The sequence below is a fragment of the Opisthorchis viverrini genome, assembly GCF_000715545.1.
Source record: "Opisthorchis viverrini unplaced genomic scaffold opera_v5_552, whole genome shotgun sequence".
NCBI lineage: Eukaryota > Metazoa > Platyhelminthes > Trematoda > Opisthorchiida > Opisthorchiidae > Opisthorchis > Opisthorchis viverrini.
In genome coordinates this window covers 101,211-123,564 of record NW_008752218.1, presented here as the reverse complement: position 1 = coordinate 123,564, position 22,354 = coordinate 101,211, and the positions used below count along the sequence as shown (strand labels likewise).

Below are 22,354 nucleotides of genomic sequence, written 5' to 3'. Positions count from 1 at the left end.
CCCATTCTTCCTTCAGCTACACTACTATACGTGAAGTTTTATGCTCGAAACGTTCAATCATTGCCGTCTCCGAGTGATAAATTTGAAACACTTGCTTGAACGTATATTACATAGGTGCTAGTGGCCTATCCTGTTTCCCACAAAGGAGGAATACTCGAAATTTGGCTAAAATTCTCACGCGTCACGAGCTCTTGTGATATCAACATGCAGCAAACGCACAATTTTGGTATTCCGAATAATTGTTGCGGCCCTTGACATCATAGGCAGTTCGATGAGTTTTGTTTGGCTTCCTAAGTGCTCAGAATTGAAATCACATGCTAAAGCTAACTCCCTAGTGAAGTAAATTTCAAATCGTATTCGGCACCTTCTGAACTCTCCATAATGTTCTCCAACGTATTGTTAACGATCGACTCAATGTTTACGTTTAACTTTGTTCAGTTGTCGATTTTTGGGATTTTGATTAGGCTTATGCTGTATTTTTCGAAAACTTATGCTGTATTGTTCGCTGAGTGCACGCATGGAAACCGAAAGTCAGTATCACTAATTTTGACTAGTTTTCATTGTTAAATATTGTCGCTTATCAGCAACATTGGTTAGAAGATTCTCTAGGGTGTTTTCGTTCCACTGAGAGTCTATTTTGAGCCTAAACCAGACCAACCTAGTGTGGACAGACTCGTGTTTGCTACATTTGCCCACAGGTGGCTCAGTCTGCTGCCCCCCACAATGATTGCTGCTTGATCTAGCGGACTGGCATCCCCTCATCCGCTTTTTCTCTGCTGTGTGACCTTTTTCAGTCCTCTCCTAACCTCATGTTCTCTTACCTTTTGTGGTTATCGTCCTTTTGCACAATCTCTCCCGTCCTTATTTCGTATGGTTGTGCTTCTTTGTTTTTTTCGTTCTGATTTTAAAGGGTACTTGTCACGTGTTGCAAACCCAAGTCCTAGCTGGTCTATGCTCGTGACCTTTTTTATTCCTCTCTATTAAAAACAATTTCGTTGCAGCTTTGACGTCCACACTCATACTGATTGGAAATGGAGTTTCCCTATATCAATTGGATGCAAACGATTAGCGTTTATGAGACTCCTACGCATTTCTACTTGGTCGGCTCGGATTTGGCTGAGGAACAATTTCGTGTGCTGAAAATTGCTCGTGCCCCGGTGCCTCTTGTCGCTTTGGAATCCGATACAACAGCCACCATTGAAGCTGAATCGTTGTTCGACCGCCTATGGCGCTTGAGTATAACTACCGATACGCACATCTATACGAAATCGGATGTTGCTCGGCTTCTGCATATCATCCAGGCAGCCAGTCGCGTAGGTTCTGATGGTGATGTCCATACGGACGCCGACTTTACTGCTGTTTAACTTAGTGGCCAAGTTCAGTGTATCCACTTGAACAATTAAAGTGGCATCATTGGATTCGTACTAGTCGACACATTGTTGTGAATTGGTGAGGGCAAGTAGACTGTAAATTCAATGGCCTTGAGCCTGTAATGAGATCACTTTGGGTTACAGCTCAGGGTGAACTGAAGACTATCACAGTGGCTGTCAAGTATCTAGTAATACAACTCGTTACACAAAGTGCTTCAATTGTGCTAAGTGTTTCACATAAGGTCCGGTCTATTTGTCACCAGCCAAATATTTTAGCCGAACTGGTCATTGACTTTTATACTCAACGGTATATATACTTGAAGTGATATAGAAAAGTCGCGTTAAGTTTCCAAAGAGCTTAGTTATGCAGATCTTTCATATTTCATCCGATGAATTCAGGAGAGTAGAGGGTTCCCCTTCCAGTTAACGTTCGCCAAACACGCCTTTCAAAAGCCGAACAGTTCTGGAGCTGAATCCACTATCCTCGCCTATCATTTGAATAGATTTTCATGCGTTCTAAATTGATCTGGACAATTTATTCACCTGTTCTCATCCCTGGATTCAACATCACATTCTATAGGGCCTATCACTCCATCCTTGCAAACAATTCTGTGTATCAACTGTGTGAACAAACATATCATCTTCTTCCTTTCTAGCGTCCGCAAACCGGTTTCAAGAGAGATGACCTGCGTTCTGTGGAAGCTGGATCTGGCAAGTGGCCCCGACTAGGTGGACTTTTCCGTCGAAAACCACCGAGTACCAGTCCGACCATCGTTGATCCTAGTGCTTCTAAAATTACCGCCATCGATCCGTCTTCCTTATCGTCTACTCATAACCCTCGAGAAATGCAACAGTCGGTTGCTTCCGGGCTCATCTCAGGTACCGCCGAGCGTTCCCTGTTCTTGTCCACCAAATGTCACGGCATTGCTGGTGTCATCCGGTTTTTACGCGGTTATTACTTGATTTTGATTACCAAATGCCGTATTGTCGCCCAAATGGGAGAACATAAAATATTTAAGGTGAGCAGACCATACATAGTTTCGAATATTTTATCCCCTGTTCGTGGGGCCAAATAATTATCTGCAAATTACATGAAGCTTAATTGAATCCGGCATTTCTCAGTACACCTCCTTGTTGAGCTCAAAAAAGACAGGAACCGGTGGCCTGCCATCGAAGATAGTGTCACATTAGAGAAAACCGAACTCTGTTGTCTTGGTTTTGCCAGATACTACCGGTTTGTTAGGCTTAAAGCCGTCATTTATGCTTCAACTGCTATGCGGTCTAGCTTCTTTTTTGCATGTTTACACAATCACGAGGTGGCTCATCGTTTCACGAAGTTTCATTCACATCCGATAACTATTGTGTGGATGGGTCTGCTGCCTGGCATTGGCTTATTCGAACAACAACATACTGGTGATTACCCATGGAACCTTCAACATGCATGAGATCGAACCCGGAAACCCGGCTACCTCCTGTACATCCCGGGGCTGGTCAGATTGTCCATGTTCCTCATAGATCTATCCATCATTTCCGGACGCTTCATCACTACAGACATTCGTGCAACATTTCGTGGACTTGCAACATCAGTTTTAAGACTATCATTATAGCGTATAAAGTCTGCCCTAGATATACTTTGCTGACATTGCTAGCCTATTATCCTTTCTCACCAAGGTTGAAGACACTTCGCTCATCTACATCCCCGGAAATGACTTCGTTTCTGACGCCAGCTCCTCACACACTGCTTCTTCAACGGCCAGGAGTAGAACAGCTTCTGTTATATCTCAAGATGATTTGAGCAACTTGTCATCGGTATCCCCCCTTGAAAGTTCTCGGCGTTTCTTACAACAATACAATCAGGCGACCAATTCAAATCGCCTGATGACCGATGAAATGCGATACTTGAAGTTATTCAACAGCGTCGACTTGGCGGACAACTTTTACTTCAGTCACACTTACGACTTATCGCATGCACTTCAGTACAACCTGAAGCCGGTGAGCGAATCATCTTTTAAATGTGTGTTGCCCGTCAGAAGACACTAATTTGCTAACATTAACAAATTGGTCGCACATCCCATGGATTGGTGATCATTTAGGCCCGACTGAGCATGATGGATAAGTGCCATCGTGGTGCGCAGGTGGCGTTCTGTCCATCCCGGAACTAGCAGGATAGTGTATGTGGACTGGTTTCTGCTAGCCACCAACAATATAAACTCCAATGTATGGGAAACTAAAGCTATACATTCAACCACAACCAGTGTAAGTTCAAAAACACAAAATTCCTTCCTAAAGCTTGGACTCATTTCAATTCGCTGTTGGGAGGATGGATTCTCCATAAGTTTGCAACCAAATCTCAGCAAACGGACAATGGCTAATCGAATAGGAATCAAAGAATAAACGGATATGTGCAAAGTTGTGGCGCTTACACAAAATTTAAGGCTCCAGTACAGTCCGAGATAACTGATTTCCTTGTTGTTGTTGCTGTTGTTGTTGTTGTTGTTCGTCATTCTCAAATGGGTTCATCTTAAAACCGCTGGCTTAATTTCACTACCTCGTTTTGGTCTCAAAATACCAAGCGATTCGATGTTGCAAGAAACGAAGATCAACATCGGCCGGATGATGAGGCCTCCTTGCACAATCTTCTTATTTCCTATTTTAACGCGTGGAAACTGATGCTTCGCTTGTCGCTATAATCAAATGAATGCGACAACTGTAGCTTATGTATGTTCGAGGAGATGAAGTGATGGAGGGAAACCGGTCGTGGGCTTTTGAAGAGTTTTCAGCAACCTTGTGAGTCGTTTCCTTCATGAAGGTACACCAATACTTCTTTCAGGAAACCGTGTTCTTCTTTGTTGCATTCTCTTTCAAGTTGTATGGCTCTTGCTGTGTCAGCTTATTGCTTTTTCTCCAGCTGGGTTGCCCAATCCTGTCTCGTTCCTTACTGAAGCGTTTCAGTGTTCTGTAATTTGGCATTTTTAGCTTACCGTTCGGTACTTTTTTATAGAGCAACCTGAATGGATTTCACCCAGTTGTCTCACTCTGGAACAATCGACGTGGCGTTTCAGTATTCTGTAATTTGGCATTTTTAGTTTACCGTTCAGTACTTTTTTATAGAGCCACCTGAATGGATTTCAGCCAGTTGTCTCACTCTGGAACAATCGACGTCAGAGTGTACATGCCCTGTTGATTCCATAGACCTTCCTCCAACCTTTACCTTCCAGTAAGAGAGCATATTCTGTGGTCCGCTTCGCTTGATCTTTCTAGAAGACAGCCGTGTACTTGATCTCAGTTTTATTTGGTTTTATAGATTTCCTACATGTCGAAGCAGATACGTGTATCGGACAAGCCCTATCGGACTGATGTACATACAGAACCTCTGCATCCTGCAATAACGGCGATAAATGGTTGGTGTAAACCGATGGATGCTGTAGATAACACAGAATTCAGTACCTCAAAGAGAAAACACTTTCGTGACAAAATACTCTTTCAGGGGGATTACTGTGTACATTACTTCAACACTTAGAAAAAGGTGTGCTAGATGTAGCCTGGATATGTAACCCAGTGTTCCCCAAATCGAAACTCGATGTTGCCAACAGAGGGTTTACCGCTGAGCCCAAACGAAACTTCATGAATTCAAACATCATTTCTTCTAGGGGAATCGTTAGACCCTGTCTGTTCACTTGTTCCATCTTCTAGGTTTTCAATGATCAAACACCTGGATCTGGTGCTGACGTCTGGGCTGTGAAGCCAATGCCAAACGATCGATTTGTGTGGAACTGGCGCCTTATTCCCCCACGTTTCCGTCCAGATCACTCTAGTCAAGAAGATCTTCAGCCTGACTGGTTCACTTTGCTTTACCACGGAACTGTCAGCCAAGCTGCTCTGGCGGCCTGTGGAACGCCGTTGTATATTACTCTAATTGGCCGCCGCAGTCGACACTTTGCGGGACCCCGTTTCCTGAAACGTGGTTCTAATCTGGTCGGTGATGTGGCTAATGAGGTTGGTGGATATTTTACCCTAACCATCGCTATCTTCGTGGATTCGTGTATTTGAAGTCGTTTCATTTTCTCCTCTGTTCGGCAATTGCGCTTTCGCCTTCCTGGGGCCACGACCCTTTAATCTCGTGGTTGATTCGATCAGAGCACATCGGTCCATCTCGCGTGAATGGATGCAGCGGGCTGTCATCTTACTAGTCAGATCATTCATCAACAGTCCACGTGTTGTCAGATCCTGCTTCTTGAGTGGTTGCTTCTGTAAGACTGCACCCTAGCCAGAATGACACATTTATTGTTGAAATCTTCGCTTTCTCAGCTGTCGGAAAAAAGACTGGCAGCTTTGTACTGTAGTGCAATGGATGGAACCGAATTCGAAATGCTCATGATCATGAATCACTTACCCATCGCACCTTGAGTTTTGTGTTTTCCAAGCCACGCAGTTTACTGGCAAAAGCGATAATCTTTCTCCTGTTGCGCCTTCTTACTCGGGTTTGTTTACACGCTTCAAGTCATCGAAAAGTATTTGGCTAATTCGTAGTTCCTGCGTCCGTGCAGTCTCGTTCCACACTTTATTGCGTTAAAAGCGGAAAGTCGATCGCATTTGAAGTGATTTCGCATTCTACGCTCTCTACCTTTTTGTAATATTCACAAAATTGGTTTACAGGGATAGAGTGGACCCGTTACCATAGACCCACTATCTGATTCACAAACGTCGAATTCGATGAGGGCACAAAATAGGCAATAAAGCGTGAAAAAGTCATGTTGTTGCGTGAGAACAGTACGTTGCAGTATACGTTTAGACGGAAGAACGTGAACTCCAATGGTAAGCATCTGAAGAGCATACGAACTGAAGAAAACGGGAAACGGAGTAGAATTCCAGAAGCTGATAGGAACGAAGGGAATAGTATTCCCTGAAGGTAACTCTTTACAAGGTTTCTAAGGATCATTCGAAATCCCAGTTCCGCTTTTCTTTCGGATTCATCTGGTAACCCTAGTCCCCGTCGTCTCTTAGGCTCTAATTGAACTTGGATTGTACGGAGTCCACGAACTACACTCACCTGCACACAAATTTGGTTTTCACGGATGACTCAACTTAAAACCAGTTGAATCTCTCGTTACTGATATAGCTTCAACTAAATGTGCTGCACAAAGGCTGTCTCATGTTTCAGTTGGTGTGATATTCGAGGTATCGCAGTATGTCTTCATGGTGGAAACTATCTGAAAAATTGTCAAAAACTCAACTCAACCCAACCGAGTCGCAGCTGAAACTCTCGTTTTCAGCAACCTTATGAGTAGCTTCCACCAGGGAAGTGGACTTCAGTTCAGCTTAGCATTCACGGTGATTTTAACCATAAAATAGTGAGGTAACACTTGCATATTACCGGTCGAAACGGTGCCACGAATCGCTGTGACGTACAACTTTTCGTTGAGCACCATGTGGAAATGAAAGATGTGTAGAATGAGCATCGCCTTACTTATGACGGCAATATTCGCTATTGTAGCGGATCTGGATCATTCACAAAAGTAACGTAGTGGATATTTACGGGTGGGAACCGAATTCTTCAGAGGCAAACACTCATTTCAATTTAAGATGGCGGTAACAGGATTCTCAGTGGAGCGATATTACAGACCACATTCTCAGTTGGGTCAGTACAATCTCTATTTACAAATGAGTGTTTATCTTCGCGTGCATCCATTTGGTTGGACAGAAAAAAATCAGACGGATGAACAATAGGCACCATAAAGATAAAACCGCCAATGGACTGTTCAGAAGTGCTTGTCAGCTTTATAGGTAGTATCGTGTCAAGAAAAATAGTTTGACTGAAGAATGAGGTGGTTCTTGTGTAGCACATTCAGTTCAGCAACGGTATGAATGGAAGATCTAGTTGAGTTTTTCAGTTGTCCGGAGGTTTTCACTGAAATTTCACATGGAGTTTTATAGAAGTTCGGGTTTCAAGTAATTTCACACGCGAAAACATTTAGAATTGTTGGAAAACGACGGAACAAGAGGCAATCAGTTGCTTATTTTGTGCCGTTAAGAAAACTAAGGAAAGTTTACTAAAGCGGGTTGAGCGCTACCTACCTTAACTGATCGACTCATGCTATTCCCGGCAACACTTTTCGTCAAACACGGATGCAACTACTCATGTTGGTCAATGGCATTCATGATCGCCAGGCCAGTTTTCATCTTGTGTTTATCGATACATTAGTAGTGTTTGTGTTACCATCACACTCATTTCAGGCAAACGGGGAATTATACATGTGTAGCAAAAAAGTTGTTCATCTCTAACATCCCTCCAAGGCCTAGCTGCCATACCACCTGAAGGAATTATGAGAGCTGAGATACTGTCAGGTTGCCCAAGCCTAGACAACAACAGTCGAGATGCCAGGGCTGGATATGAACCGCGGACTTTCCGGTCACTAAACTAAGGTGGGAGTAGGCATTATCTACTGAGCCATACGCTGGAAAAGTGTGCATATGACCGCTTCGGCTTGACTTGATGGAAAACAGAAAGCTGAAAAAGTCTACGGTGGTGTGAGCATTCTGCTCCGCATTCATGCAGCTCGGCACTGAGCTTCTGCTTAGTGTATGCCATGTAGCTTGGTATGCCATAAAATCAAGGCGAGATTGTTCGGGTGGAGTATTGTGCTTTGTTCTCGAACCGTTCTATGGACAGTGCAGACAAGGTCCAGTTCTTGGCCTTGGTATTATACTTTACAATCTGTAAGCGGTGTCCAAAGAATCAAACTCTTGATGGTAGAATTGACCTGCGCCGTGAATGTCAACCAGTTCTCAGGCGAAGACAATGTTTAGTGGGCACGTTTGTGTACACGATCAAGGAGTGTCACACCACTTGCTTTGGTGTTTTAGCTCACGTTTGCTTCACTGAGCAGAGGCACTGAGACTTTAGACGCTTGCTGTTACCTGTTTTTTTATTCCCTCAAGTATGGCTTCCTCACTGTAATTTCACCATCCGCTTGATTAGAAGCATCTTCAATCGTTCATCCTTTCAGCATTCATTTACGCATAAAATCAACTGCTTCTTTGCAGTCGGACTGGGTGCTTTCGCATAGAACTCACATACTTTCCTCTCTGTTCATTCGCTCTTCTTTGTTTGTTCAAGGTGGAGACTGAGCAGATTGTGACTGATACATCGCATGCACTGCTGCGCAACAGTCGTTGCTCATCCTACGTTCAGCTCCGCGGTTCTGTTCCGTTGTTCTGGTCACAAGAGCCAACCAAGTTGGGAATGGGTCGACCCCCCATTGAACTTTTGGTAAGCCTACCAATGTTTGTCATGTTTTTAGCTAATTTTTTTACTGAGCGACCGTGTTTGGCTTACTTCTACTCTATCTGCTTGCATTTTGATTTTCATGAATAGGTCTGAGTTCTAACTCAAACCGTGCAGGTGCCCTGGTTGTGACCTTATTCCGAGGTTACATTTGGTTGATGAGTCTACTACACCGAAGAAAGCCCTTGAATCAGTTCTATTCTTACAATGGTAGAAGTGGAGCGTCCGGTTTTTCTTCCGTTTTCTGTGAAGAGAATGCTCTGTTGGTACTCTGTGCATCATGTATTCTTTACTTTCAGAGAAATTTGCTAACCATATGTGATGTTCAGTCGTGCTGCCCACCGAACACTTGTAGAAGGGTTGATCTGATATGCAATCAGTCAGGCGTGCATAGGCGAATCAGGATCGACTTGTGGCTAACGTTTCTTCTTTCTTGAGCTTCAGCATTCCATCCTCAACTGAAAGCTACTATAAGTTTATCCATCCACTTCTGTTGATGACAAAAATGTGTGTGAAAGCCATGCAAATAGCATCGCAGTACTATACATGTGTATCTCAAGCAAGGTGAGAATTAAGAGCTGAATACTTGTGATATCTCGAATCGATCTGGAAAGGGCTGGTACCACGATTACGCTTAGTAACGCCATTGCTACCATTGTGTATAGTTCTCCGGTTGTCCCGGTCAACAAAAATCCGGGGTAACCGGTTATGGTTACGTGTGCTCTTTGATGCTGGATGGAGGTTTTTCTATCTGATAGAGACTTTGACCGTGAAGGACTGATTAGCGTTGCGAAATCAGTCGAATAGCTTTTTCTTGTTTGGATACTATCTTAATCATGTTGCGGAATATGGGCACTGCTTGGCTGTTGGTCTGTTCGCCGAGCTTGGCAGTTGGATTGCAAACGTTTCATCACCAATCGAGGAAACATCGTCATTGCGGGATTGAGCATAACGCATCTTATGTTAGGATCACCGGTGCCTCCAACTTGAACTTCATTTACGACAGCAAGTCGACCTGACCAGCATAGGTTCAGTTCCGGTGTGCTTAAACAAACAAGATTCATAGATCTATTAAAACCACGGTGGCCAGGACGCCTGCTCCGGGTAGCCTCTGGTGATCTGTTGTACAACACGGAATGAAGCGCCATTTGTGCATTACTACATCATATCATTGATATTTTCCCAAGCTCATTTTAGACCCTCTCTAGATAATGTTACTCTATTGTCACCTTGGCTACACAATCATAGGGTGGAACAGCACGTATTTTAGCCCCCGGATTATTTATATACATGGCCAACACTATTTGGGGCATTCGACGTTTCCGCACATGACTGTTGTCTCGTGTGTGTTACTGTGCTGAGCTCAATCCCTTAATTTCAGCCTTCAATTGTCCTCTTAAATATTCCAGCGTGAAGATCCATACTTTGAGGCCTTTGGAGCTCATTTTGCAAACTTGTTGGAACGTCATGGCTCGCCTATCGTGGTATTCAACCTGATGAAGAGACGAGAAAAGCGGAAATTCGAACATTCTTTATCCGAAGGTTTTGAACGTGGCCTAGCCTATTTGTCACAGGTCTGTTTCTTTGCTTCGTCTTTTGGTTCAGTTACATTTCAGTGAGTGGAACTTTGAGTTCATGAGAAACACCCATGTTGCCAACATGAGATGCAAAAACGTTAATTTCTCAACTCGAAACCGCTATATCTTCTTGTCGTTACACAAAGGTTGACGTCCATATCTCCGTATTCTCCGGTTATCAATCAACTCGTTTGGTTGTTTTACTTCTAATCGAGCTGTGCAGCTTTTAACTAGTCTCGATAGTGAAATCATTCAGACAGAATAACTCCGAAACATATGTGCTATCTAAAACATGCACCAAGTTGCTTGCCGACGGTTAAGCAGTACACGGGATGCCATTGTATTTAGTGTACTTAGTTCAATAGAACTTCAATAGAACTGCCGAGTTTTTGTGCTTCCCACCGCTGGGCTGGACTATGTTTTGAACTGTCGCTTGAGATCTGTTGTTGCTGCTTCTCTTAGGTAGGAATAACGAGGAATTTACAACATAGTTCCCGTGGTAAGGAAAACACTTATAAGTATGAATGATCTGTGTACGCACCACTATATAGACGTTAGCAGTTGTTTCTCAGTTCTTTTATTCTCTTCTTAATCCCCTCTACCGTCTCTTCCAAACACTGGGACTGAATTCCTTCTGTAGGTGATCGCCATAACAAGAGCAGATAATATGGCTCCGATTCTGTACAATAAGAGTGATTTTAATGCAGCTCCCATATGAATGGAGAGTCTGTTGCAATAGGCAACTGATTTACCCGCCGCGAATCTAGGGTAGAATTCAAACTCGATTATCTCCAAATTGGAATGTTCCACCATCTTATAATGCGAATCCTAAACGTCAGTTCTCTCCCCTGCCCACCATACAGTTCCTTCCATCCCGTGTGCCACTAATCACCAGTACGACCGCGAGTTCTGCGCAAACTGGTACGGAACAGGCCAATCCACCCATTCTCTACATCGCATTCGACATTGCTCGTGTGCAAAAACATAAATCTCTCGTGGCATTGGAAGAGCTGCGCCCTGTGGTTGAGTCGTGTGTGAAACGAACCGGAATATTTCTAAGCTCATCTGGGCACCGTTGGGCGGAAAGCGGGAAATCTTCCGAGCTGAGGCAAGCTGTAAACACATACCTTCGTTGTGTAGATACCAAGTTTTTGACTTGGGAAACAAATATTTTCTAGATTTGTTGTCTAGCTTAGCTTAGAAAGAACCAGCTTTGTTCCTATTAGTCGTTTCCAGATTTCTGATTTGTGTGTATGAATTTTCAACTTGTACTTGGTTTTTGAGGACAGTTGACTCTTTTGGGAGGATTCTTGAATTGCACTCTCAGGAATAAAACATCCAGTTGGTCCGAAGTGGTTGGGCTGAAAGTAGGTTATCCAGTTTGCCGGAAACCCAGACGATTTTTATGAGGGTAGATGAAGTACAAATATCTAGTGGGTTATTTCTTGTTTGTGGTCTGTCCGAATGGATTAAGACCAAGCGGTGTTTCAAAACTTTTTTCGTGCATCCTCTCTCACCCACTGGTACATTCAATCAAAAAATCATGTCGGTCTTCTGTTTGGTGTTGGCGATATTCCACGACCTGGAATCAGGATGTCTTCTTAACTTCTTACCTGTTCTATTTAGTCAACCTTATTCTTGAATGTACGGTGATCTGCGACCCATCAATACCAATTTTTTCTCTTGTCCTCGCTACTCTTCCCTGGTGGTAGTAATCGTCAGTGCGGATTAATACGAGTAAATTGCGTCGATTGCCTGGACCGAACCAACACAGCCCAATTTGTGATTGGACGGGTTGTGCTTGCTCATCAACTCTACATGCTTGGGTTTCTCACTGAACCTGTGATTGAGGCCGATTCAAAAATAGAAGTTTTACTTCAGGTAAGAACGTTGGGCGTAAGCGGTTGATCGGTTCTAGTTATCTCTATTCTCTTTTTAATGAGACTAGATGAAGGCAGCGAACGTTCGAATGCACTTTTTTGACTAATGTACAAGTTCATGCTGTCGCGAGTTCCTAGTTCTCACATCTGTGCTTTCGGTGTTTTTGTTCTCTATTTTGCATGTTCTAATTAGTTTAAAATGTAGCTGAATCTGACGGTTAGTTGTATTAAAGCACCGTAGCAGCTTCGCGTGTTTGTGATTCACTTGGTCGTGAATTTGTTAATATCGACTCGTTGCGTGGTTCGAACTGTTAAGAAACGGTACTTTACTAAACAGAGCATACAGCCAGTGATATCGCAATAGATTGAAAGCAGAAAAGGGACAGTAAGACGGTGGTGTGTTCCTGAATTAATTAATGGATAATGAACATACAGCTATGTTTTCGACAAATGCGCTCATAAACAAAGGATTCATTCGAGTCTCCCGAGAAAACCAAACTGATTTGCAAATGAGCGTATTTGTCGAAATCAGTCCGATTTGGGTTCAAGTAGAACATAAGGTTGACAGAAGCTCGTGGACTGTGCCTACTTGATGAGCCCCAAGATAGGTGAAACCGGTCTTGGGCTATCGAACAGTTTTCTACAACTATGTTATTTCACTGTAGCTATTCTTACTTGTACAAGGCTTCCACTCAACCAGTCTGAGTTGACTACGTGCAAGTTTTATTTATCAATATGTGTGACACATTACAACGGTTAATGTGCGAGGTAGTCAATCACGGAGCACGAATACATGAATAGTAATAATAATAAAATGTCAAACAACAACAGAAGTCAACTGTCCACATACAGCATCTTTTACTGCTTGAGAATTTGTTGAAAGATGAGTTATCGTAGTTCTAGAAAGTAAAGAATATCGTAATCGATATGATATGAAGTTCTGTCGTATCACTGTTTTTCAAGAGTAGGTCTGAATTAAAACGTTGTAGGCATTGGATACATGAATGTGGGCTGAGGAGCTCGCTTTTATTCTTCATTCCTGAGAACGTTGCAGATGAAAATGTTGATGGATTTGTAAAAGAAAGTACGATTACTTCCGAATGTGCAAAAAGCCATTCACCGAGTTTAGGCCAGGTTGCATGCTCATAAATGAGTAGAGTTTAGGCCAAGCAGACTTGTATGCAGCATTTTCAAGATTTTGCACGAAGATGAATTTTTCAGTCTATGGAGGTTGTACAGACAGAGGTTCTGATCTAGAAAAGAACTCCGGTGCTCCTTAAGGTAGGCTTGACAAGACAGCTTCGTAGTTAATCATGTAGAGGAAGGAAATGATCGATAGGATCTAAACAATTTCTAGCTATCAAGGTTCTACTGAGGAAGGAGACAGCATTCTGATAATAAAGTCAACTTTTGGCAGTTTTCAAGAACATTCCGGCAGGAAGTGCTGTCTTATAGTTAGCGCAACCACACAAAGGCCGTAACATGGCTGTACTACCTACGTGACGTTTGGCGTAGTATCTCTTGTGCGAACTTCATAGTGAACTGGTTGCAGACCGAGTATACCAGAATGATACCCACGTACATGTCAGTCCGCACAGGAATAAGTAGAAACTTACCTGACTCACTTGAAATAGGCTAGTTTGGAATTACCAAGATTGTTGTACGGCCAATTGTGATGTCGAGGTTAAAGTACCCCTGTGCGTTATCGTCAGTGACCATACACCACACTGGCGAAAATGAGGGGAAAGATTGCGAACGATACCAAATAGTCACTCACTTCCAACATTTCGGGGATGTTCATCGGCACATTTTGTCACTAACTGCGTCCCCTCTTCCCTGCCGCTCAGCAAATCGTCTGCGCCGGAAAATAGCGTGCGCGTAATCGATGCAGCTGTGCCCGTGTGAGGAGTTCAAATATTTTAGTTTCCAGTTACTCATGAGTAGGAAGAAAATATTCCCTGTACCCCGGCTCCGCCATGCGAGTTCCGTGACATCTGTGGAGTTAGGTTGGTTCCCGTTTTATCTAATATATCCACCAGTCAGCGCAATGTTTTATTTTTGGCTCCTCATGTAATTGCACACCCGCCTTATCTACTCAGTTACACACCGACCTCTGACAGATCATCTATTGGTGGACGGGGGTTTACGTGTGACTAAGGTTCCGCTACTTAGTTGGAACTTCATGGTGAATCAATTCGTCACCTTCACTAATCTTATATATTTACCGCACAACAAGCTGAAGCCGTTGGACTTTGGATAGAGGGGGATGGCTGGTCATTGATCGACCGTTCCAACGCCAATCACTGCTTTGTATATCCCAGTTGTCACAATCAGCTACTGCCTGGTCGTGTGGAATTTTAGTGGCAAATCAATTTCCACCGAAAGTTGCGGTTGAATGACTGTAGTATGATGCTTCCTACACTAGCATTTACCCTTGAGAAGGGCTGTTTTGGGCGATACCTCACTGATATTTGTGCTCGTTGAACACAAGCGCGTTTGTTCGAGTGTTTCCGACACAGTTTATCAGTGCTTGATGAATTCTTTCATTTCTCCTGGTCCAGGTATTTAATAGTCTTTCACAACTATTGGGGCGATGTATAAAAGTGTAGTGATTGGTTATTTCATCTTATTAATTGGCCTCGGTACTTTCAGCAATCAGTCAAGTCAAATCATGTTATGTTGCCAGTGATGAAACAGAAACTCATCTATGGCTAAAGTTGGGTGAACATGTGCTGCTGAAATTGCGAAGAGGTCTGTGCCAATAAGTTTACTGAAATCAGATAGAACAGCCTCAATCTGCTCCACTATATTCGTCATCGTCTGCCAGCTAATTATTTACGAATGCCTTAGTGACTCATTTGTTGCCTCTGATAGTGTTCAACACATCAAACACCGGACCGTTCACATGTGCGAAATCCACTGTTGTACATTTATGGAGATCAGGCTTGTGTAACTCGGGACATCCTCTTATTAATTTGTAGGCCTGCAAATGGACCTTTGTTGTGACGCTTTCGTTAGTTTCTCGATCATGGTGTGCATGATACACCAGAAGAATCTCGGGTTATCGCGCTGTTTCTCGGCAACCGCTATTTTTTATGCCGCATGTATTTTCAGGTCGGTAAAGTCAATTGTTGGATAAACACCCTCTAAGATGCAGTTATCTTTTGTACACAGTCCCCCCCCCCCAATGAAGCACCCCCGCAGGAAAAGAATAAAAAAAGCCATAAATTTTCCTAGATGAAAATAGTTGTGTACGGAAGGCTGCATTGTACTGTAAATTTTACCGGTAACAGTCCCGTCTACCCTACGAATGCTTGCGTTGCTAAAGCCGTTCTCTTACTACGGAGACTGATCGAACTACCGAGATAAACAGATTTGTTGATCGCCTCAGTTGGACCATCTGGAAGCATGAGGTCCGCGATTGTCCCTATCCAGTTTTGCAGAAGCAACCCACACTTTCAGGGTGCGAAACTGGTACCAAACTTCCGGAGTCCACGACCCGCCCAACTGCTCACTGATGCTGTCCCCTCGTATGGTGACGAAACTTTACAAGTCGTTTGCCAAGCTCGGCTAACAGGTCAACAGCTACCTGATCAAAAACCAACAAACTCACCCAAACTCACTCAGTATTTTGACACATCACAAAGCAATTTTCCATTACCGTCACGATGAAGTTTATGATAAAAGTGACAGGGGACAGACTTGAGTGACACCGCTGGGTATGGTGAACTGAGACGGCAGCTTGTCGTAGGCCCTCAACTATACACCTGAATCAACGTACAGTACGATTAGGAGAACCGGGATTTTCTAAGAAACATTGCTGGACAACAAACATGACCATAATGCCGGGCGACCAATTGAGTCACAGGCAACCTTCAAGTCAAGGAAGACGTTGATTTTGGTCACCGCAATCGCACAAATGCAATCAGTGGATTTTCTCGCAGGGCGCAACTCAATCTTCACAGATCCATTTTGGACACATCATTTTGTCTTTACAAACGCTATTTTTACGGGTAAATTTACGAGTTGCCTTCACTAACGATTGGTTACCAGTTGCTTTCGGACCATCCTGTCGAATTAGTTGGTTCAGGACACGACTGTATCTCCATTTCCTGAGCTTATGCTACGCGCCAGAACCGTCAATATCTGTGTCACAATATTCATTATTTGGGGCTTGAGAATCTGTCTGCACCGTGCAACCCGAAGAAAACATGAGGAGTGGTATGGTGCACGTTGCTCTAACCAGAAGTCAATGTGGGATCGTACTGTGGACTCCCTGCTGTTAGATAGACTTTGGAATGATCTACACTGAATTCTCCGTTCGATCAGCACGGAACGTGCCGTGATTGCATTGGTTTGTGATAATATATTGAGTACCAATAATGTGGGTGAAACCACTGAAATGTTGTCAGCCGGCACACCCTGTTGCACTTTTTCTCGATGAAGTCTAGTGTGGTTATGTTCTGGAATCTTACCATTAACAATGATAACAATCGTTCAGTTGTAACACTCTTCCGGTGCCCAGCTGCTATACCACCTGAAGGAAGTACGAAGGCTGCCAGTTTGCCCAAGCCTAGACAGGAGTAGTCGAGATACATACGTTGATTTCGAGCTACGGACTTTCCGGTCAGTAAGTTCGCGCTCTAGGCACTTAGCCATCTGGAGTTCGTTGGAGGGAACCTGTGCAACGCCGTTTGAATTATGTGGGATGACGCCATAATTTTGGTTGATTAATTCAGTGAATATCCGTGGACACGAAAAGTAGACAAGTTTACCTACCTTAAATTTCACATTGCCAGTCAAGCATATTCTCCCTATGGAGCTGTTCACGGACGCGAACCACCGTATGCATTCCCCGAAGGCGATTTTTAGAGGAGGGGTTGTTATTGAGAATCTTACGCCGTCGTAATTATTTGTACTCACGGGAGTGTGTGTGTGTGTGTGTGTGGAGCGCTCAGAACCTGAACTTGTTGCTTGCTGTAAGGATACGTTCTATGCATAGTCCTCGAAGACTAGGTTATCGGCTCAAAGACAGTTTGTCGAGTGAGAAAAATCAGTTGCTGTGCAAACTTTTAAAAATACCCATTGCCCATCCACCGCAAAAATATACACCAGTGGTACGTCTTTTCCTTTTTCTTCAGAATCTATATGATGAGCATGGTGACATCTTGGCGCTGCAATACGGAGGCAGTCAATTGGTTCACAACATCGATACGTACAAGAAGACACGCCGACTCACCAGCCAATCACGGGACTTTGTACAAACACTGTCGCGGTATGTGGAATGACTGCCTTCCCTTATCATCCATCATTTAAGTAACGGTCAATCGTTCAACTAACATCCGCCTAGCCAGGAAACATCGATCTGCCGACGGTCGTTTTCACTCTTGTTTCACCAGTTAATTGTAGTCTTAAATTAGGAATTCGGTCAGAATACTATATAGTGCTGTAGGAAGGTTTGATTGGTGTGCCAAAGCAATGTCGCAGCTTTGACATGACTCTTTTTCCAGAGTGGCATCATCTACCCGGACGACGATCGTCTCAAGCGTTCCAAGCATTTGTTGGATAACAGCCTATGATTGATCTGGAGGCACTCGACAGTTTGAGATTAATGGCTCGGTGGAGTTTAATGAGTTAGCCCTGTCGGTCAGATGACTGGCTGTAGTGCTTGTCACATGTTTCTCTTCTCGAGCCCTTCGTGAAATTGATATGTATTCTTTGATTCTTTGCCATAAGCGACGGATCGTTCGACTGACAATCTGCAGGACGTTCCTAAACAAATAAACATATAGACATAGAGTAATCATAGACTGACTTTATCCTTGAGATTCATGGTACGCTGTCGACCAGGGTTGGACTACATCCTCAATTGTGCTGCATTATACATGCACCTGATGCAGGCGATCAGCTGACGGACCATCTTTTCTGAAGCTCTGTCGCTTTTAAGTGGTATCTGGGATGAATGGGTTTCTACTCGATTGCTGAGTTTCTTTTGCTACTGCTCCGGGTAACCACTTTATACCAACGTTTTCCTGATGACTCGCAGTTCAGCTTTCAGTCTGTTTTGTGTACAGAGCGTATGAGCTCTGTAGCTTGGACAGCTTGCGAGATTCCTTTCCACAAAGCCATGGAGAATGGTATACTAGTCGGAACATGTGGGTTCTCCGTTCACCCCTCTTCTCCTTCTTGGCCTCTAATGAAAGTGGAAGTTGCCACTTTCTTCCTCTTTCATGGTAGAGCGCGGTGTCGCTTTGGCAATATTAAAACATTTTAGCGGTCTCATGGTAGTGATAATGAAAATATCACCAACAAGTCGTAACTATTTTGCGTTTAGCTTTAAACTTCGTGTTTGGTCATAAAATGTCGGCCTAGATGAGACCAAATGAAGAGTTCATCGCAACTTCGTCTCCGTCTAATTGACAAACATTTGCAAAGGATCCTTTGGTGCCAGGTGGCTTGTGCATGTAATGAGGTACGCTCAGCTCCTAAAGGGATATCTTAACCACAGACTCTTCTAGTATTCTCCGAAAGCTGGTCACAACCTCTTCTATGTTCCGGGACATCCGTTAGACCTGAATGCGGGATATTCTGTCAGCCAACATTCAATAAGAGGCTTCTTTTAGGTTATAGATGGTTTCGCGTTTGTAATCTCCAGTCATTTACAACACCTTAATGTGAGGGAATGTAGTTATTCATCTGATTCTAACATACTTTCCTGAGTGCTGTGAAATCAAATTGAGTTGTGTGTGAAGGACAGTGGAAGGTAATGACACTCAGTCGATTAGGGCGGATGAGTCAGTTGTATATGATGTGAAGTAGGTGGTTTTGTTGTAACTCACCGTCACGGCTTCTGATGTCGCGTGAGAAACGAAATAATGCGGGATAAATCGTTGGTAGTTGGAAAAATTATACTTTGCGGCTGACTGCCTCCGTAGGCAATGCGAAGGCTTGTCGGCCATTATTGTAGTCATTGAAATCACCCAGCATGAAATTCCAACGGTGGGATCGGGTTGTAGGATTCGTTGACACATAACAAGAACAAAGTCAGCTCACTTCAATGCAATTCGGTAGCCGATTTATGTGGCGGAGATGTTCTTTTATTTGAGAACCAAGAACGTTGGAAAAGGAAGAGGGTAATCGAAAGATGGGAACAGAGAAATGAGCGTGGACACAAACTGAGATGTCGGAAGCAAGCAAGAAATCGAATACTTTTCGTCCGTTTGTTTCAGTGGGAAAAGGATCAGATGGGAAGACAGTAAATGGTGATAGACCGCGTTGTTGTTATTGTCCTGCTGAGCGAATCTTTGAATTCACTGTATTTCATTGGGCTGTATCTTTATCTTCGGTTTATGTATCGTGATCCTAGCTCTTGAATGGCTGCACCTCCGGAAAGCAATCTGGACCGCCTACCTCCTGTAGTAAAAACACACCTCCCCTTTGAATACCGAAGACTTCTTCCCACTTGATCGATAACTAGTCTGCTTTGACCGTTTATTGATGTCAGCTTACTCATGTGCTGATTGTGCAACGTAGGATACCTTTCCAAGTAGTTGAGGTGAAGGCCTACAAAACTCTTCTTGAATGAGTACTTCTCACTTCGAAACAGACTTGTCAATGCCCTCACTGAACAGTTTCGCTATATATGACTTCGTTTTATGAAGAACATCGGCTAAAATACCGAGTCATCGCCAATATGGTCAAATTAGTTGTAGTACTGGAATGTACAGCTGGAATTGTGGACTTTCACGTTCACATCACTCGTCTGAACAGCCGTTCTACTGAGCCCACACCGAAGGGAGAACTTTAGTTTCGATCTTATTAGAGGGTCACCATCAGTGCACATTCTTGGTCATGTAGGAGTTTGTACCCTGGACACGTGTCCACCGAGAGGTGAATGGTGTATCACCGGGCAACGATGCACGAAAACACTAACCAGTGAACTTAGTCAAGTCGGCAACGGTCACCTCCCTGAATAGGGACCCCGGGACCCGATTCACCAATGGTTGGTGAAGGTGACAGATATGGTCCGATCGTGTCAGGAGTGGTGCTCGTACATGAAAGCTATCGCAATCAGTGGGTCCCCCCCCAACTAACTGATCATACCATGACCCCCAATACCTGACTATATCTCCCGTGGTCTCCCATTTTCCGGTGACCGAAACTGTAGTAGCTGGAACCAACGTGCCCTTGGGATATGGTTTATAGCTTATAGACTAGACTGGAATTGGTGTCCTGATCTTTGTACATTCAACTGCTCACTCATCGTGTCTATACGTTCATTTAGCTGTTTACTCATTAGTTGTCCACTTACTGTTTGCCTGTTCATTATTTTCAATACCACTCGGTACCATTGTTTTTTTTTCGTTTTTCATACACAAGTTTTCCCTATTATTCTCGTTTGTTTATCTGGACTTCTTGGGCATAACTGCCCATATTATTATAGGTTTAAATCATTTTTATTGCCAACGATTGCTGGCCGTCATATGTTATTTGGTCACGTGCGTACTTTCTCGGTGGCCGGATTTCTGTGTCCCTGTAACAGATCGATTTCTTCAGTATCCGTTTCGTCGTTCGTGGGAAAAAACATCTGTTGTGGTTGGTTTAGCGATCGTCCCATTAGATCGGTATCATTTTCATCGCTGAACCACCGGAAAGAAGCCCCAGAGATTGTAGCAGCTACTCCTCTCTTGTGCTATTAGTTTTTGTTGTCTGCTGCTTCGCCGGCCTGTGGTATCTGCTGCTGACCCGTTCCAGTGCCTAGTGTCGGAGAGAAAAAGGCTCACGGAAGGGAACACAATAGCTATATTTCAAGAAACTGGTTGCGAGAGCGCGAGTGCGAAAAGTACAACGGCCTCAAGCTTTTTATTGGAAGCACACTGTCTGGACTTGGTCGAATGCTGACACACGCGGTCTGGCTTTGGTACGAGGCAGCGACGTGCTGCATATTGCGGAGGCGTTGTCTGACCTTGATCAACGCTGACTCGCGCTGTCTGGGTTTGATGCAAGGCTGTGACGCGCTGCATATTGAGGGGGCGTTGTCTGTCTGGTCAACACCCGGCGGAGCTTAGGCTCTCCGTAAATTCCGGGCATTCAGTGGTTACAACGGTCTCAAGCTATTTATTGGAGGAACACTGCCTGAACCTGATCCAATGCTGACACACGCGGTCTGGCTTTGGTACGAGGCAGCGACGTGCTGCATATTGCGGAGGCGTTGTCTGACCTTGATCAACGCTGACTCGCGCTGTCTGGGTTTGATGCAAGGCTGTGACGCGCTGCATATTGAGGGGGCGTTGTCTGTCTGGTCAACACCCGGCGGAGCTTAGGCTCTCCGTAGATTCCGGGCATTTAGTGGTTGCTTTCAGGAAGCTGACCTTCCTGATAGTTCTCTTGCTTTGTTAGCGGATGCTGCTACCCAGCTCACAAAATACCCGCACAGTCAGTCTTTTGGGCCTCGTTTGGAATGACTTGTGAGTGAAAGTATCCGTGTTTGAAAATTTGTGAACCAAATGACAGTCATGCGCATCGCTGCTGTGGGATTCAGTCTTACCTTAAAAAACGCGTTGTACGCCTTCTGTACTTTCAACATGCGGTGCAATCTACCGAACCGACCCTTCCTCTCTAAGGCGAGGACGTCAGACACTACCGTTTCAATCGTCTTGAGATAAGGTGCACACTAAGTCCACTCAGTGGTGTAGTTCGTTATAGCCCAGAGTTTGCCAACACCAGTTGATTCAGTTGTATTGACTTTTTGGCTCTTGGGTGCCATACAGCTCACAAAGAGAAAGTAGGATAGTGTTAGACTAATTAAGTCGAAAAACCAGAGGCGGGTTCGAATAATTGACTCTTGATTGGTAGATCCCATCTTTTTATCCGAATTATCTTTGTTTGCAACAAAAAGCGTGTAAATTCAATGCCCCTGCCTGTCAAAGATGGGCACACAGGGACTGTCGTGGATTGCAAAATACAGTGGTTCTGCTCTCGTGAGCTCTCCTTCTTATCTGTCGCTCCAATTTTTAAATTCTAGACCCAGTTTTAATGACTTTTGGTTATTCAGCTGAACTAGAGATATGATAGGATTATGTTAAGGACTGTAGGCAGGTAAATCTATCCGTACTTGTCCTAATTGTCCCACACAAATGGGACGTCGAATTCGACTGGAACTCTTTCTTTGATCTCGACAAATACACTTCTAACTACACGTGAGCTGATCGGCTTATTTACGGCACGGCACCCGTTAAACCG

General features: G+C 43.9%; 2 protein-coding genes across 2 annotated transcripts in view; one reads left to right on the top strand and one right to left on the bottom strand.

The window, feature by feature from the left end:
- T265_15509 (hypothetical protein) overlaps positions 1-22,354 on the top strand; it is a gene marked incomplete at both ends in the record, with an annotated part of 50,880 nt that overhangs the window by 20,412 nt on the left and 8,114 nt on the right. The window contains 9 exons of the mRNA XM_009178443.1: positions 1,070-1,313; positions 2,027-2,389; positions 2,997-3,362; positions 5,064-5,366; positions 8,488-8,640; positions 10,065-10,229; positions 11,000-11,379; positions 11,945-12,113; positions 17,254-17,387. Coding sequence (XP_009176707.1) covers positions 1,070-1,313; positions 2,027-2,389; positions 2,997-3,362; positions 5,064-5,366; positions 8,488-8,640; positions 10,065-10,229; positions 11,000-11,379; positions 11,945-12,113; positions 17,254-17,387 — 2,277 coding nt within the window. The remainder of the gene's footprint in view (positions 1-1,069; positions 1,314-2,026; positions 2,390-2,996; positions 3,363-5,063; positions 5,367-8,487; positions 8,641-10,064; positions 10,230-10,999; positions 11,380-11,944; positions 12,114-17,253; positions 17,388-22,354) is intronic.
- Positions 17,747-19,071, bottom strand: T265_11714 (hypothetical protein; the record flags this gene model as incomplete). Its single annotated transcript, XM_009178444.1, has 2 exons — positions 17,747-17,884; positions 18,952-19,071. 2 exons carry the CDS (start codon positions 19,069-19,071, stop codon positions 17,747-17,749), a joined length of 258 nt encoding a protein of 85 aa, XP_009176708.1.